This window comes from Myotis brandtii, unplaced genomic scaffold (genome assembly GCF_000412655.1).
Source record: "Myotis brandtii unplaced genomic scaffold, ASM41265v1 scaffold702, whole genome shotgun sequence".
Taxonomy (NCBI): Eukaryota; Metazoa; Chordata; class Mammalia; order Chiroptera; family Vespertilionidae; genus Myotis; species Myotis brandtii.
This window is the reverse complement of record NW_005370755.1, coordinates 2857011-2876120: the sequence shown is the minus strand read 5'-3', so window position 1 is coordinate 2876120 and position 19110 is coordinate 2857011. Positions and strand designations below refer to the sequence as shown.

Below are 19110 nucleotides of genomic sequence, written 5' to 3'. Positions count from 1 at the left end.
ACATAATATTGTTTCTATATTAGGGTAATACAGATTGATACAATCAATACTTAGAGTAGCAATTCTTTCTTCCCTGAATGCATGAGTACTATCCATTCAGTTAGCAATTGCAGCTGGTGAAGGATCTCTTTGTCTCTAGTTCTACTTCATTACCCCAAAGGTTGTCCAAGTGTTTGCTCAAAATAAGACAGCCAGCTCTAAGCATACCCTGGTCTGATTAGCTTGCTTATAATGATACCATTATTTTTCCTCAACTTTAAATTGTAAGATTTATATTGATTAAATCCATATTTTCAAGAAGAAAAAAAAGATCTTGCTTAGGTAGTATAATACCATTTCTAGGAGGAATCAATTTAAAATTGTAATGATGTAGGACTGCTCAAGATTCCTTAAAAGAGAGGATTCTTACTGTCATTTTAAAAACTTCCATTGGATTTCTGTTGTTGTTGCTAAAGAGAAGAATTGTAGAAAGAAGAGATCTAGCTATGTGGCCTGGAAATTCATTCCTAATGTTTATTTTCACTTTGGAACTCCATCTATGTATGTATACATGTATGTGTTTAATAGGGAGAATAATGAAGGCATAATTTTAATTCTTAATTACTAACATATAGGTATGCCACATTTTCTTGGATGTATTTGCTGGCTGGGATCTTCCATGAAACAGGAATGGCTTTCATCACTTACGTCTGCATCAACCTTTTCTTTGGCATCAATTCCATTGTTTCCTTGTCGGTGGTATACTTTCTGTCCAAGGAAAAGCTTAATGATCCGGTAAGGTCTTTTAATAATCTGCTAAACTTCACTGGATACCTCATATACTTCAACAAGTCCAAGGTGGAAAATTTTTTTTGTAATTTGCATTACCTGAGTAGAAAAGAGACATTTCATTAGATTCTATTACATTTAGTAGAGGAGAAACTACAGCCTTTAAAAATTCTTTTTAGGCCCATCTAGGTTAATAACTATAATTGCACTTACCCAGCAACAACACTATTGACATATGATAGGGCTTGAGTTGGGTGATAGAGTGAAATCAGGTCTACGGTACCGCACTACAAGAATCGTGCAACCAATTGGTCAGTTAAACTTTTCACTTATTAACACATTTTTATGATATGGTAGTGACAAGGACAATGGCTTAGTCATATGATTGTATGTTAAGATTCATTTCAACATTTATGGAAAAAAATACCAATTCATTCCCCTTTGATCATGGGTTGGAGCCTACTTCACTGTAAGCATCACTTTGCATTTAGAGCCGACAATTATGATTAGTTAGAAGGGAAGCACTAACAGTGCCAGGCAATTGAATGGGAAAGAATAGAGAGGAAATGAAGTGAACTGAGGAAAAAACAAGCACACTCCAGGAGGAAGAAGAAAATTCATGAGGAGCATGGCTGGCCCCAAGTGTGAGTAATGCGAAAATGAGCCATTTGCTTCTCGTTAAGATAGGTCGTCTTTCTCCTTCCATCTTATTTCACCATTTTAGTCCCTCTTCAAGTAGATATTACCTTAGATTCTGAAGCTGTAGTGCACTTTCACTCAGGCACCTGCTGATACCCTGAGTCAGACCCCAACACTTTGGCTATTCCTACATTCCTAAAATCTAAGGCAGGTCTAGAAGTGATTCTGTCTCCAGGGTTTGGCCCAACATCTTAGATCATCTCAAGAAAAATATAATCTTTTCTGCCTGCATTTTAATATACATATATTTAAATATCTTTTTATTGATTTCAGAGAGGGAGAGAGAGAGATAGAAACATCAATGGTGAGAGAGAAGCATTGATAGGCGCCTCTTGCATGCCCCATACTAGGGATTGAACCCGCAACCTGGGCATGTGCCCCAACAGGAATTGAACTGTGACTTCCTGGTTCATAGGTCAATGTTCAACCACTGAGCCACACTGGCCTGGCTCTGCTTGAATTTTAGTATGAATCTCCACCATTTGGTTACAGTAAATACCTATATGCAAATTCAGCATACATATGAAATAATTGCCAATCTAGATAAGCTTCGCAGGTTCCAATATTTGTCTACATCTCACTTTAAATTTTTGTCAATTTGTTGGAAGTTTAACACTAAGCTTCACTTTTATTTATCTTATTTCAGACTTTAGAACTTATTTCTGAAACCCTCAAGCGCATTTTCCTGATATTCCCACAATTCTGTTTTGGCTACGGATTGATTGAACTTTCTCAGCAACAGTCGGTCCTGGACTTCTTAAAAGCATATGGTGTGGAATACCCAAGTGAAACCTTTGAGATGGATAAACTAGGTGCAATGTTCGTGGCTTTGGTTGCTCAGGGCACCATGTTCTTTTTCTTGCGACTCTTAATCAATGAATGGCTAATAAAAAAATTCAGGTAAATACAATGAAAACATAGTGTGTGACATCCAGGATGGAACTCAATTCAAAATATTCAGGGACGGGTCAATATGTCTAAGCTTTTCCATTAGTATGGAAATGTTTTGCTCAAAAAACCTTTTCAAAAATTGTAGCATAATTCACCATTCATTTCATTCAGTAAATAGTTATAGAATGTTACTATGCAAGTATTGCTGTACACTAGAGAGTAACATTAAGCACAATTGTGAGCTATAAAGAAATTAAGATTGAGCAATGGAGAGAAAATATGTACATAAACAAAAGATGTAGTCTGTTTATGTTGTTTGAGTTAGGGAAAATAGAAGTGGAGAAAGAAGATTGATTATGTAGCATGTTAACAATGCATTTGGGGCAACTTTTTGAAAAATGGTGAATATTTGTCATATTAGCTAGAGATTTAGGAAAATAAAATTGAGGACAGATTCATAAATGCACCTACCATTAACCCAACAATTCCATTTCTAGGAATTTTTCTACAGATATGCTCACAAATATGTGGACTAATGTATATATAAAATTATTCATCATAGCAACCTATTCCTAATAGCAAAAGAATGAAATAACCTAACTTTATTTAGGGACTAGTTAAATAAATTATATACATGTATTCATAAATTAAATACCATGCAACCATTAGACAGAATGACACAGTTATCTGTGTAATATTTTGGATTACTTCTAATATTTATTAAGTGAAAAATGCAGGGTTTAGAACACTAAGTAAAGTATATTACCATTTGGGTTAGACAGGAAATATATGTTATTTATATAAACACATGCATAGACTATATAATTATATGTGCCTGTGCTGAAATGAACTGTATATGGTTGAAGAACATTTACTTTTCACTATACATTCTCAGCACCATTTTAATACTTGATGTGCACATATCACCTATCAGAAAATAAAACTTAATAATAATGAAAGAAATGACAAGAGCAAAGATGGAGAAAAAAATCTTGGGCCATATCTGAGAAATGAGTAACTATTTGTTTAAAACAGAATAAATGCAATGAAATAGTAGGAGTTAGAGTATGTGGTTGGAAGATTATGGAGTTTATTGAATGCTTGGTTAGAGATATGTGGTTTGGACTTTGTCCAACAAACAAACAGTAGTCCATTAAAGGCTTTTGAGCAGAGAGCAGCATGATCAAATAGTGTCTCAGGAGGTGTGATTTTGTTGAGATAGTGCTGATTGGAATGGACGAGTCAGAGACACTGGAGTAATTTGAGTTTCCTGGAAAAATCTAAGTGAGAAAGAGTGAAAGCCCATGATGGTAATGGAAATAGACAGAAAATGATCAATGACAATGACTAGATATTATAAGGCATTTCCAGTGCTAGCAGACTGACTGCATGAGTGGATTTTGGAATGGAGAAGATTCAAAGAAAACAGTTGTGATCTCTGGGGATATCATTAAAAGACACAGAGACATCAGGAGGGAAACTAAACTGATTTGTTGGGTTTTTAACTTTGTTTTCTTTGTTTTGCTTTGGTGTTTGTTAAGCAAGATACTGATGTGGATTTGGGATTTGAGACTTACTGAGCTTTCATGGTTGACCTTAACATACTGGATAGATCCTAACTAAGACATTCACAGTAAAAAGATTATAGAAATACCATTCATATTATTGATGATAAAAGAAGAAATAGAGAAAATTTTTAAAAGGTGATCACTGATTGTGCAATTGTATGTGTTGATTCTCATTAATGATTCTGGTCTCTGTTAGGAAGTAACTTTCAAACCCAAACTGACCTCCTTATTACTAAAATTAGAAATCTGAATTGTAACAGTGAATCTGTGGGCATTCAAGTCATGGAAAGCAAAACCTGTTTTCCAAATATCATAGCAAATATGGTGAAGAGCAGTCATACTAATTTTTAAGTTATTTGAGTAGCAAATTGCATAACAAATTTAAAACAAACCTAGTATATGATAGCACACTTTTAGTGAAGCAAGAACCCATTAAAACATGTCCAAATTGAATGGTGCCATTTCAGAATCATTGATGCAAATTATTGGTTTCATTTTTTAGACTCTTCTTCAGAAAATTTAATTCTTCACCTGTAATTGAGACAATAGATGAAGATGAAGATGTGCGGGCTGAGAGATTAAGAGTTGAGAATGGTGCAGGTGAATTTGACCTGGTCCAACTCCATCGTCTCACCAAGTCCTACCAACTTATCCACAAAAAGATTATAGCTGTAAACAACATCAGCATTGGGATACCTGCTGGGGAGGTAAGAAACAGTATTTTGTTTCTAACTCTCCTTAATGTTGGTATGATAAGTGACAAATTCAAATCTTTATCTTTCCTTAATTTTTTTTCTAAAAGTATGTAAGTCAACCTCTGAATCATTTGATGGATTCTATATATAAAATTTACTTATAGACCCATGTGTTACTTACCTATACGTCTTCCATCTTGATAGGGAGGATTCATCACATGCTAAGTCCTGAGCCCCTTCCCAAGCTACTCTCCTCCCTGTGGTGGGCTGTCAGTCAAGAAGCCTGTGTAGGGTGTTCTCCTCAATGTTTAGTTTCCAGGCCTCTTCAATAAAGAGCATAAAGAAATTAGTTGTCAGAAGTGAGGTCCTGGGACTGCATCCATATTTATTCTTGCTGTTTTCACAGAGCAATATTAAGGCAGCTTTGAAAGGAGAAAGACAAGGTGGGCATATCCCTTAGTTTCTGAGCAGAGCTGCAAAGTAAATGTATCAAATATATTCGACAGTGTAGAGAAATTTCTGCTTCAGCAGCTTATTCAGTAAAGTTGTGATTACAGTTTGTGTGAAATCTATAAATACAATCAGTTTGTCAGGTTAGCATATCTTACTCAGGTATTTTTTCATGTCACACAGAGGTGTGCTGTGATATATATAGAACAAGTCATATATATTTACAAATGTTCAAATGTAGTTAAAGGGAAGAGAGGAAAATATACATAAGTAGTACCCATTTGTTTTAAGAATTTTTATTTTTCATTTATAGTGGACATACAATATTATATTAGTTTCAAGTGTACAACTCAGTGATTAGACATTTATATAACTAACTGAACACCACGATAAATCTAGTCCCCATCTGGCACCATACATAGTTATTGCAATATTATTAACTGTACTCCCTATGCTGTACTTTACATCCAGTGACTATTATGTAACTGCCAATTTATTACCCAGTTGTTTTAAAATAGAAAGTTTTATCAAATGCCAATAAAGCACTACAATATGCATGAATAATTCGAGTGATTTATTTTTCTTGGTAATTTATTTTACCCAAGGAAAATGAGGAAAGAGACACAATAGTAACATTTCTTTGGTTTTAATTAAGGTTTAAATATTTTCTTTTTTTCTCCCGCTAACCAGTGCTTTGGCCTTCTTGGGGTGAATGGAGCAGGAAAGACTACTATCTTCAAAATGCTGACTGGAGACATAATTCCTTCAAGTGGACACATTCTGATTAGAAATAAGACTGGGTATGAAAAACAAGTGCTTTAATATACTAAGCACTATGTAATTGAATGAAAAAATAATTAAAGCAGATTCTTTATGTTCTTTTATGGTTATGGTATTAAATCCTCAGGTGTGTGTGTGTGGGGGGGAATGGCTATTCAAGCAAGTGGAAAGTTTTAAACTTTAAGTGTAACTGACGGTGGGATTCTTTTTCCTCTTTTTATCAGAACCACTAATCACCATGACTGCCTTCCCAACATTTGGGGATGGAGAGGGAACTAAGTTTTGAAACTCATCTGTGTCTTTGATTCTCCCAATTCAGGTCTCTGGCTCATGTAGACTCTCACAGCTCACTAGTTGGCTACTGTCCTCAGGAAGATGCCTTAGATGACCTAGTATCTGTGGAAGAGCACTTGTATTTCTATGCCAGGATACATGGAATTCCAGAAAAGGATATTAAAGAAGTGAGTATAACTGTGACAAACTAGATCATTTGAAAACCATATTGTTTCTTTTTCCACCCCCCATCCCCTCAAGACCAAGTTGATAACTACAAAACGAAGACATTTCCTCCTAACAATGATAGTGGATACATATTAGCTTGATTGCATATATCATATACACACCTGTGAACTCAGGTTTAGAAGCTCCTCGGTTAGTTTTTGTTCAGTTATTTTTTAACATATTTTTATTGATTTCAGAGAGGAAAGGAGAGGGAGAGAGAGAGAGAGAGAGAGAGAGAGAGAAACATCAATGGTGAGAGCTAATCATTGATTGGCTAGTTCCTGCACGCCCCTTACTGGAGATTGGCCCTACAACCTGGGCATGTGCCCTGACCGGGAATGGAACTGTGACCTCCTGGTTCATAGGTGGATGCTCAACCATTGCGTCATGCTGGTCAGGCTTTCATACTTTTTAAGAGCTATCAAAAAAAGGATCACACTGGCCTGGGCTGTGGGTGGAGCTTTGACTGGTGATGCCTGAACATCCTTTAATGTCCAGATACAAAATGGAATTACCTACAGAATGCCCAAGTAAAAAAGAATCGTTTCCAAATGAGGTTTTGTACTTCACTACAATTATTTGCCTTTGTAATGGAATGGTAAACCCTCAGGGCAGTTTCCTCTATTTTTGCAACCCCAGGGATCTGTTGAAATCCTCCTAGAAATCCACTATTTGCCGGGGCTATTTAAGTACAAAAATAGCCACAAGCACTCATGATTCCTCAGTTAATGTGATAAAATTTTGATACCAGGTCAGTTTAAAAAGTCTTAAAGCCTTTCTGACAACTCACCTCTCAGTAAGAAGAAAGATAAAACCGTGAAGACGTCAATGAGAAACCTGCCTTGAGAAAGGCTGAATTCTGTTTTAGCTCTTTTAAGCTTAACAAGGAAGCCCTGTGTTAATGTAGCAGAAAGAATAATCTACAATTGCAAACGCAAACACGCACACACACATGCACATATGCATACATGCCACACCTTTGGGGGGGGGGGAATCCCACTTGAAAATGAGCCTCCACAGAATCACTTTTATCTTTTAAATAATTATTAATTTCAATTGGACCTTTGAAAATAAAAATAAAATCTATGTTCAGTTTAAATGTTTGAATTTTTCAGGTATATATTTCTTCACTAAAAAATGCTCTTTTCACAAACAGCTTTTATGTTTCTTTGTTTAGTGCTTTAAGGGTTTTGGTAGAAGTTCAACCTAACTCTCTTTTCCACCCGTAGACTGTTCATAAACTCCTGCGCAGACTTCACCTGATGCCTTACAAGGACAGGGCTACGTCTCTATGCAGTTACGGCACAAAAAGAAAACTATCCACCGCACTGGCCTTGATCGGGAAGCCTTCCATCCTACTGCTGGTAAGAGAAGCCATGAAAAAGGCTATTGCAGCCTGGCTGGTGTGGCTCAGTGGTTGAGCTTCACCCATGAACCAGGAGGTCACAGTTCGATTCCCAGTTAGGGCACATGCCACATGACCATGTCGTGGGCTGGAACCCCAGTGGGGGGATTAGGGGGCGTGCAGAGGCAGCCAGTTGATGATTCTCTCTCATCATTGATGTTTCTCTCTCTCTCTCTCTCTCTCTCTCTCTCTCTCTGAAATCAATAAAAACAAATATTTTTTAAAAGGCTACTGAACAATTAGAACCACATTTCCAATTGGATGTCACATTTCATTCTCATTATTGGAATTAACATTTGTGAAGTGCACACTATGTGCTGGTTATTTTGCAGAGCACTTTACCTAGACTATCTCATGAAAGGATAGTATAGGTCAGTGGTCGGCAAACTCATTAGTCAACACAGCCAAATATCAACAGTACAACGATTGAAATTTCTTTTGAGAGCCAAATTTTTTAAACTTAAACTATATAGGTAGGTACATTGTTATTAACTTAATTAGGGTCCTCCTAAGGCTTAGGAAGAGCCACACTCAAGGGTCCAAAGAGCCACAGTTTGCCGACCACTGGGTAAAGTGCTTTGCAAAAGCACTTTATTGCTGATAGTATATCAGCAAATAATTTGTTTCCATGACAGTTGCCCTCAAATATGTTTTTGTCTGAAGCTGTGTCACAGTCAGTTTCAGAGGAAACACTTGGCACAGGAATGGGAATTAGCTGGAATAAATTCAGGGGATGCAAGTGAGTCAGTAATGGAATATGGTAGAATGTGATTCCCAGTTACTGGAGAAATCAGTTGTATTGGTAACAGATGAGGTGAACTAACATATTTTTAAACTTCTAGAAAGGAGGAAAGACACATTTTAAGACAATGTGTTGTGCTAAAATGTTATTTCCTTGTGGAAAACCATGAGTTACCTAGCTTGGGATGTGATTGATAATCTGCCATTTTATTTTACCTGAATTTTTCAAAGGCAAGAAATATAAATATTTTCGTTCAGAGCTAGAATATTAAGCTGACCACCTGAGAATGTAAATTACACACAGGGGTAACATAGCATTCTGCTCCCCAGTATTTATTTCAGAGAAATAAGCTTTCCCTTATTTAGGAAAATCCCCTTCATTTAAGGACATCCATACTCCAAAAGAGCCTTAAGTATATGCAATAAAAATCCACTTATAAACCACCACATTATTCCAGGGATTAAGTCATGCAGAGGATCAGTTCATGTAAACTGCCCAGATGGAGTGATGCACAGCCCAACTCTCTGTAATACCAGAGCTTACAATGTGTTATATCCCTGCCAATCGATGCTTATAATGGAATTTTATTGTGTAAGTGTCCCTTAAATTGGACAAAACAATCCTTAGGCATTCCTGTGAGATAATGGATGTAAAGTACTTCAAAAAGTTAAAAGTGCTGTGCAAATGTTAGGTATTAATGAGCTTCACTGAAATATTGGCTTTGAGAGAAAGATAATATATTTTCTTTTATATGCATTTACTATATGTGCCATCATCTTCAAAAATAGGAGCCGTGACAATATATCCTTTACTGTTTACCCAAATTATCACTCATTTCTTTCTCTAAATTTAAGCCCCTACTATAAAAACAGCCACTGATGATCATATGTACATACTTTCCAATATATATATATATACACACACACATATATATATATATATAAAATTTTTACCTAATCTTAACCTGTAATTTATTTGTTTAATCATCTGTTTGTAACTTGTTTGTTTAATCATCTATTTGCCCTACTATTGCTTGCTACATTTCTACATTTCTAATTTTATGTCTGGACAATTTTTGAAACAGCATTTACTTTTCAAATATAATTTATATCTTTCCACTTGGAAGTTTCTGAAAATCATACGCTTATTTCCCCAAAAAGTATGAAATTTCAATTAATGACATAAAACTAAAAATACATCTCAAGCCAGCTGGTGTGGCTCAGTGGTTGAGCGTGGACCCATGAACCAGGAGGTCATGGTTTGATTCCTGGTCAGGACACATGTTCAGATTGTGGGCTCTATCCCCAGTAGGGGGCGTGCAGGAGGCAGCCAATCAATGATTCTCTCTTATCCTTCATGTTTCTATCTCTCTTTCCCTCTCCCTTCCTCTCTAAAATTAATAAAATATTTTTAAAATATATATACCTCAAATGTATTAACTGAAAACTCAAATTGTGTTCTTTCCACTTCACATGGCATATTATTACTCACAGCCATGCGTCTGCTATCAGGAGCAAGGTAGCAATCTCGTTGCTGTTGGCTTCAAATATATATGTGACAATGTACTATTAAATGTAAAAACTCTGCTTTGTCAGTAATTGAAGCCGAATGTTTTCCAAAGAAATATAAGAGACAAGTGTAAAGTTACAGGATGTCAACTTCAATGAGACACTTTTTAAAACAGATTGTCAATTTTAAATGATTAATCCTGAGCTTTTAGACAGCTGCAGAAAGAAGTCTATTAAGTATGAACAAGTTAGTCGCAGGACTTCGCAAAGTGATTTTTGTTCTAGGCAAGTGAGATGTAGTGATTCATGTGAGGAGCCTCATCAAAAATTAATTAATTTGATAAATTTTTTTCTTGTAACTTTCTATTAAGGATGAGCCAAGCTCTGGGATGGATCCTAAGTCAAAACGGCACCTCTGGAAGATCATTTCAGAGGAAGTACAGAATAAATGTTCAGTCATCCTCACATCTCACAGGTAAACTGAGTCCAGGAACTTTCAGGTCAATAGGTAGGCACGATTCTAGGATGATGGGTGGGAAAACGTAATCCCCATGTAATATATATTGATAATGAGTGTTCACAATTAGATGAAAGTATTTTGTGTTTATAGTCTTAGGAACAAGTCAGGCAGGTTACATAGTGAGAATCCAGCTGGGATAGGGCCTAAACAATCTTTTTAAAAACAAATTTCTTATGATTTATGACCCTCACAACTCAACTATGACTTCCTGTTGCTATTGCATAAAGTTCAGCACCTTTTGGCTTACTATGCAAGGCCTTTTATTATGTAAATTTCTAGCCCTTTTTTTCCTACAACACCCTCTCCTATTAGTCTATCTGAGTGACTCGTGATTCCACAGACACTCATTGACCTTTCCTCTCATAGTGCCCTGGAAATGGTCTTTTCAGAAAGTCTCTCCAAGATGTAACCTTACCAGTCCTTTAAGAAGCAGTTCCCAGGCCTCCTCCATAAAGTAGACCCTTCCAATCAGTTAAGTAAAGAAGCACCCGAAGCACCTGTGTTTTTCTTGTGAGGTTGACCTTGAATGAAGTTCACCCTTTTATTGAACTTATCATATAGTAGAAAAAGTATTCCATTTGTTTATAATCAAGAAACTTGTTTCTATCCTAGCCTTGCCCTAGCATACCATCTATCCTGGAGCCAATCATTTAATTGTCATGAACTTTTACATAAAGTTATCATGGTCTATGAAATTAGAAATTATGTAATCACATGCAGATTAACCAGTTATAAATACAAAAACCATAAAAACCAACTAAGTATGGACTCTGAAGCATAATGAAAAGAGCTCAGTATTATTTGGGGAACATTTTTTAGGAAATGTAGGTCTCAAGTCAAAGCTTGAGGGAGTTTGAAAGAAGTAATGTGCTTGATAGGGTGTTCCGAGTGAGAGAGTTGGCCTCAGGCTTAAGAAGGAGCGGTAATAAACCCTATGTGAAGACATTTAATTGATATTAAAAAAGTTTTTTTTTTTAGTTCTTCAAGGGAAAAGCCATATTAAGGAACTAAAATCGTATTTCTAAAGTGCCATAATGAAATAGTTAATTTCTGTTCATGAATGGAAATCTAATTTTCTGTGCCCAGAATTCTGATATGGTTGTGCTGTCTGCCTTTCAGCATGGAAGAATGTGAAGCTCTCTGTACCAGGCTGGCCATCATGGTGAATGGAAGGTTCCAGTGCATTGGATCTTTGCAGCATATAAAGAGCAGGTGAAGAGCAAATGTGTATTTAACATATGGAGTAGGGTAATCAATCTGATGGTACTATGCTCACCTCCAAGGACGATCTCAGCAGCCTGCCCTGCAACGAGTAGTAGAATTGGAATGGATAAGTTAATCATTGCCTCATTTTAAAGTTAAATTATCTTAGTGAAGGTTGGATGTATTTTTAGTTAATAACCCCAAAACTTACATGGCCTAAAATCTTTAAAAAATTAATCCACAACCAATATAACCTCAAAAGGCAGTTTCAGGAGTTTACTAAATAACAAATTAGACTTTGACAGGTACAGGAAGGCAAAAACTTTTATTTAGTATGTTCATTTGCACAAGCTTCCAGTGAGCTATTTAACATTTTTTATCTCATTCAAAACCTTTTAATCAATAATATTTTGGGGTAATGTGCTTAAATATCACACTAACAAATTAAAATGAAATTAATATTTTATATTTGCCAGAGTGCATATGAATATATATATATATCCAAACTTCATGATGTTAAACTTTATCTGTACAACTGTCTTTCTTATATGATAGCATTAACCAAGATAAGTAAAAAGGATGGAAGAGACCTTATATGCTATTCTCGACTTGTATATAAACTCTACTCTTGGTGCTAACAGTTAGCTAGTATATATACTTTTATCTATGTTTAAAACCCAATGACTTTAATCTTTACCATTGACACCAAATTCCCAATGACTTACCTCTCAAGACCTTGTTTACTTTAAATTAGAAAGTATTTCACCCCAGAAATTAATGTCAACTGTCAATTCATGGGTATCCAAAAAAGCCAAGATTTTATATATATTTTTTCTAATGCAGCTTTTGTCCAAAGAGTTTGACTTTGTATAACGGTAGAAATAAATTTTAAAAAACTGTGGCAGTTCACTATTTCCAGTTTGCAGCATGCCCTGAACATTTATGACAAAATCACAGTCTTTATATAAGAAAAGAGGCTCTAACGGTCAGTTTGGGTCCTGTTTCATTATCTAGAATTCCAGGGGAGCTATTTCAGCAAAATGGAACTTATATTGTGTTTTGCACTTTCGCTTTCTAGGTTTGGACGAGGATTTACTGTCAAGGTTCACGTGAAGAATACCAAAGCTAGCATGGAGGCCCTCACAAGGTTCATGCAACTGCACTTTCCAAAAACATACTTAAAAGTAAGTAAGAGATTGTCCTGCCTTTTTATATTGACTGGTCATGATAGTCCAATATTGTAGTGGACATTTGCCCTTTTCAAGTTGACCACAGCTTTATTGGTTAATCTTAACATATTCATTAGTTAAATTTATATAAGATACTCTGAAGCCCACTTAGCATAAATAAATAGGAACTTCAAATAATTCTATTCTTCAAATAGAATCTTCAAAAACCCATTTTTGTATAATTACAAAAATTATATTTTTGTAGCTATTAACAGTAATGTCATCTTTTCACACACCTTCATTTATTTCTTCCTCACAAAGGCTTTATGACCATACTGTATTACTTTCTGAGTTGTATACATAACTAGTTTACCAGATATATACATTAGGGAACTGAGGGATGACAGATATTATTTCTGTTTAGAAAAAGAATTCCAGAATGGCACAGCCAGAAGCAATTAAAAGATAAGTCCACAAAGGTTTGAGCAGAACCACTTGGAATCAAGTTCTTAAACCCACATTATTCAATGAATTCCATCTTACTAGTATATGTATCCACAGGACGGACCCCTACAGATATACACCTATGTATCTCACATAGTCCAAACTTAAATGCACTTTATGAAAAAAGGTTATGATTATATAACAGCTTTGATGTACAGGAACTTGAACAAAATGATTATAGCAAATACTTGTTGTAAAGGGAAATCATGTGTGGAGTGATGAAAAGAAATTGGAAGTCCTGGGCAGAAGTCAAGTTCTCCCTGTGTGATTTCCAGCAAGACAGTTAAAGTCTCTGAGCCCCATTTTTCTCATTTGTAAAATAGCAATAATGGCATCTCCGTTACAAGATTGGCATGAGAAATAAATGATAAAATATCTACAAAGACATTTCTATAAGGCACCATATTAATGTGAAGTGATTGGAGAGAACAAAATAGAATATGTTTTTAAAAACAATTCTTTTATCTCTACAAAATACCTTTTCCTCAACCTCCCAAGCTTTAGCTAACTTCTCCAGGAAATAATAGCTTTTACAATTCTTATCAAAGCCCATTCTCTATCATCTAAATTAAAATCAAGTTTAAAAAACTACAGGACCCGTTCCTTGCACAAATCATGTTGGTCATAGTGCTTTTTCTTTCCGTGAATTTCTGGATCGAAGTCCCTGCTTATTCGCTGAATGATGAGATTACATTCACCCTGGTCTGTTCCTCATGGACCAGGGCTACACAAGACAAATGCAGTGATGATAAAAGTCTTATTTCTTTTTAAACAGACCATCCTTTACAAGCATCTGGTGGTTTCTAAATATCTAGAAGGGAAATAGCAGGAACAACAAATTGGAAGTAAAATGAAGTAAGATCCTGATTGCAGTGGCAGGTGTGATGTGAAAATAAGTCAATGAGAGGGGCTGGGCAGTGAGCAAAGGGCTGAGAGGAGGGGTTTCCAGCAAGGGAAGTCTGGAAAGCCAGGCTGAAATGCACAGCCCTGATTTAACCCATATAGTTCCAGGGGTAGATTCTGGAGCAAGACAACATCCTGATTAAGCTAGTGTTTAGAAAAGATTACCCTGCTGCTTTTGGGCCAGTATGTGAGTGTAAATAGTTTCTAGGCTTCTGAAGAGGTGGTCGCAGTAACTCAGACCTGGAGTGATCAACCTCAGGTTAATGATACTGATGGTGCAAATAGAGAGGAAAGTTGAAATTGGAAAGCTGTTTTAGATGAAAAGGAAATGGGATATGATAACTGATTAAATATGCAGAAAAGCCAGGTGTTAGAGATGCTCCAAGGAAATGAGAATAGATTACTAAGTAGATGCTAATCCTATGTATTGACTAACATAAGAAGTTGAAGAGAATTTTGGGGTCAGGTGTGAAAAAATATAGTGTTATTTGAATGAGGTTTTCCTAGGAAATGCTGTTGCAATCTAGCCCCTTTAGCCAATATAAATTGAGCAACTAATCCTTGGCCCTTTAGGTGAATTTTAACATTTAAAAAATGAAATTTCTAAATGTTATCTCTGAAAAAACTTATGTGAGCTGAGAGCATAACCTGACATCTGAACAACCATCCCATAATATTTTTTTGCAGGTAAGACCATGATGACTTTATAAGTGCACACTAATATAAAATGCTTTGGAATTTTCATTAGCTTTTTAATTTGTTTTCTCTTTGACATTCGTAAAACTTTCCATCTCATCTTTGCAAGCTGTTGGTTTAAAAAACACACCCATTATTTACACTGTAGTGTCATTTCCAGTGGAATAAATTTCAGTATTTTCCTTGGCTCTTGCTCAAATATGACTAGTCAAGTCAATATTACCTGACATTGCAAAATACATTTTTTCCCTTTGGTTCCCACAGGATCAGCACCTCAGTATGCTCGAGTATCACGTGCCAGTCACGGCAGGAGGAGTAGCAAACATTTTTGATCTGCTGGAAACCAACAAGACTGCTTTAAATATCACAAACTTCTTAGTGAGCCAGACTACTCTGGAGGAGGTAAGATGGAGGCCTGTGCACACTATCACATTAATTACTACACATTATGTTCATTTCCTTTCAGTGACATTCTATTTGCTTTAGTTAAAGCAACATTAATCTCACACCTGAAAAATTTAATTGATTTCTAACCAGATTTTGGAATGTTAGAAAAAAATGTTAAAAGCATTAACTATTGTTACTAGAGAAAAGAAGATTTTTTTTAATCCTCACCCGAGGATATTTTTCCAGTGATTTTTAGAGAGAGGGAAAGACAGAGAGAAACACATTGATTGGTTGCCTCCTGCATGCCCCTGACCAGGTCCTGGGCAGGGAAGGAGCCTGTAAGCAAGGTACATGCCCTTGACCAGAATCGAACCTGGGACTCTTAGGTCCACAGGCCAACACTCTACCCACTGAGCCAAACTGGCCAGGGTGAGAAAAGGAGATTTTTTTTCCTTTCTACAAGACATCTATAGCCATCAAGTTATGTGCATATGTAAAGCAACAAAACAATAGTTTCACTGTAAAACAAACTGCTTTCCTTACTTTCTCCTTGATAGGTTTCTTAAATACCATTTCCCTTGATTGGCTTCCTGAATTTGATACTATATGGGGTATCTGGAGAGAATCTGGTGCCAGATTTTTAGGTCTGCTAGATTCTGGGCAACCAAAGTGGCAAAGGCAGAACTCTTTTGTTTTACTCATATCATGTCTTAATTACATTCGTATTCAATAACTCAGGGCTTCATGGTGCATCCTTCATCACCTTTGAATCATTTGGCTCAACCAACCTGATGTATAGAACATTTTATTGCACCTACCCCTGTAATGGGTCAGAATTGAGGCGTGGGGCCTCTGAGTCAATAAATGGTGCTGCACTTTATGGACAATTTTCTATGGGAATTTAGAAAAGGATGGCTTTTCTAACACAGGATATTTAGCCTTTGACTTGTAACCAACTACCAGCACCATATCTGGCATGAAATAGACTCCCATTTTTTCTGGAAGAATTGATGACTCATAGATTTAATAATTTTAAGCAAAGTAATAAATGTCTTCCTATTAAATAATTGGCTTACTGAAAATAATGTTGATGTGAGATTTTTATACAAATTTTATTTTTTAGTGCACTAACTCTTGAAATTAGTGCATTTCTCTCAACATCACCATACAAGCATTTGATAAGGGTTTGGTTTGGTCTCCTTGTTTATACTTGATAGAGATTTTTTTTAAATATATTTTATTGATTTTTTTACAGAGAGGAAGGGAGAGAGATAGAGAGTTAGAAACATCGATGAGAGAGAAACATCGATTAGCTGCCTCCTGCACATCTCCCACTGGGGATGTGCCCGCAACCCAGGTACATGCCCTTGACCGGAATCGAACCCGGGACCCCTCAGTCCACAGGCTGACGCTCTATCCACTGAGCCAAACTTGTTTTGGCTTGATAGAGATATTGATGTAGAGCTTTCAGGTACAGATAAGTAGCTACATATTTTAGATTTCTATTATGATTATAAACATAATTATAGTTGTAGATATAGGTATTATTTTCAAACCCTAATTAAATTTGAATAGCTAAAGGAAGGACTCCTAATAAGAGTGTATATATATGTGTGGGCATCCCCCTATAAAATCTAATCTTTTTTATTTGCTCTTCCAAGTGTGTATGTGTGTGTGAATTAACCATATGTCTTCCTTTGGTTTATCAAGCACTAATGGCTTTATTTCCCTTGGAAAAAAATCAGGTTTTCATCAACTTTGCCAAAGACCAGAAATCCTATGGAAATGTTGATACCAGTATCCAAGGCTCCACCATAAGTGTTGACTCACAGGATGAACGGTTGTAGTCTTGAGACCTCCAGCAAACCTGATCGCAGCAAAGCCAATGGCTTCATTTTGAGGAAGAACTGCGGAAGGCACCACTCCCTTGAAGATGCCACTTCCTTAGGACATCTTCATTTGAAAGTGTTATACTGTATAGAAAGTTACAATTGTGTAAGACTAGCAAGTAACTATACATGGAGAATTTTCTTCCTAAGGTTACTGAATGTTGTTGCTACTGAAATGAATTCCTATCTACTCAATGCTGTGAGCATGCTAATGTATATGCTGGTGGTTTTATGCAAAGATGAACCACCTGAAGATGAATGTCTTAATTTATTACTTTCAATAAAAAGAAACCTTAAAAGGCATGGTTATTAGTTGAAAAGTAAGAGTGGAAAAGAAAAATAAGGTAGCCTGGGGTAGGTAAAATTGGGAGAACAAAAAAAATATTTCCAACAAATAGCAGAATGAAAATCATCATGAATAAATGAATCTGCTGTGATGTGCTAAGGGCCAGATTAGCATTGGCAGTAAGCAGTGGGCACGATGCCATTTTTCATTCCTGCAAACACTTGGGGACAGACTGAACCCTACCCCCCACAATGGCTTTCTACAAGAATGTCATAGGAAGGCAGTTTGCCCTGGTGGTAAACAGAACTTAGATGTATTCCTGATGTGCCTTGACAATAGGCAGGCACAGGGCAGAGCAAGACGCTACTTTCTCTTCAGGGAAAAACAGGTGTGTCAGCTGGGCAGATACAAATCCTGAAAACCGATAGAGAATCCATGTGCTGCTGGCAGGCAAGTTTGTTTGTTTTTTAAGCTCTTACAAAAAGCCTCGTATTCTGGGTCTCTCTGCAGGAAAGATTCCTGTGGAGAAAAAATGAATATGAAGATAATTTTCAGCTAATTACCCGGCTGACCCAGAATCATCTCAATGGCTATAAGATTGATTGACTTCGTAATAATGCCAAATTATATGGCCCTCAGGGAAGGTGCTTTGTGTAACATTTGCGTGTGTGTGTGTGTATGTGTGTGTGTACAAGTTTGCCAGCTTTGGCACAACTGTTTCTGTTTCAAAAATCAATAAACTCAAGGTTCAAAAAAAAATTATTCACGAAGTCATTTTATTTGTTAGGGGAGAGCCAGGGACCTAAAAACTAGAGCCACGTGGCCTACAAGGTCCCATGTATGTGCTCCTACTGTCCACCCTCATCCTTTTCTCCATTCTCATCCCCTTCATCCTTCCCTTCCTCTTTAACATTTAGCCATTCTGGGCTTTTCAGTTTTTCTAGTGTACCAAGCCATGCTCCCTCCCATTTCCAGGCTTTTGCCTATGTTGTTCCCCCTATTTGAAATGCTGTGCCCCAACTCTTGCTGCCTAGCTAACAGTCTTCAGAAATGTTATTCTTTCTTTGAGCAGCTTTCCTTCCTTGTTCTCAGTTTAAATTCAGTCCCCCACCCCATTCTACTACTGTACTTATTTTCTTTTCAGAGAGGAAGGGAGAGGTAGAGAGATAGAAATATCAATGATGAGAGAGAATTATTGATCAGCTGCCTCCTGCATGCCCCTGACAGGGGATTGAGGCGCAACGTGGACATATGCCCTTGACCAGAATCGAAGCAGGGACCCTTTAGTCTGCAGGCCAAAGCTCTATCCACCGAGCCAAACCAGCTAGGGCTACTACTGTACTTATTGACCCTCATACTTTTCTATCAGAACATGCATCCTAATTTGTAATATATCCAGACTAACAATATATATCTTAACACATGGCTACAGAATTTCTCTTGGGATAGAAAATGTCTTTGTAGAATATAAATAATACATAGATAAACCTTTGGAATAGAAGGTGTGACTCTGAGAGGATATGTCTTCAGGAGTCCATACGACCAA

The 19110-nt window shown here is 36.5% G+C and overlaps 1 protein-coding gene across 1 annotated transcript in view; it reads left to right on the top strand.

Annotated features, from left to right (window-relative positions):
- Positions 1–18258, top strand: part of ABCA12 (ATP-binding cassette, sub-family A (ABC1), member 12) — a 169772-nt gene extending 151514 nt beyond the window's left edge. Inside the window, exons 43-53 of the mRNA XM_005882288.2 lie at positions 615–774; positions 2114–2367; positions 4429–4633; positions 5762–5871; positions 6171–6312; positions 7582–7716; positions 10379–10482; positions 11647–11739; positions 12809–12914; positions 15267–15404; positions 17135–18258. Of these exons, the coding sequence (XP_005882350.1) occupies positions 615–774; positions 2114–2367; positions 4429–4633; positions 5762–5871; positions 6171–6312; positions 7582–7716; positions 10379–10482; positions 11647–11739; positions 12809–12914; positions 15267–15404; positions 17135–17236 (1549 nt within the window). The 3' untranslated portion in view covers positions 17237–18258. The remainder of the gene's footprint in view (positions 1–614; positions 775–2113; positions 2368–4428; positions 4634–5761; positions 5872–6170; positions 6313–7581; positions 7717–10378; positions 10483–11646; positions 11740–12808; positions 12915–15266; positions 15405–17134) is intronic.
- Positions 18259–19110: the final 852 nt, after the last annotated feature.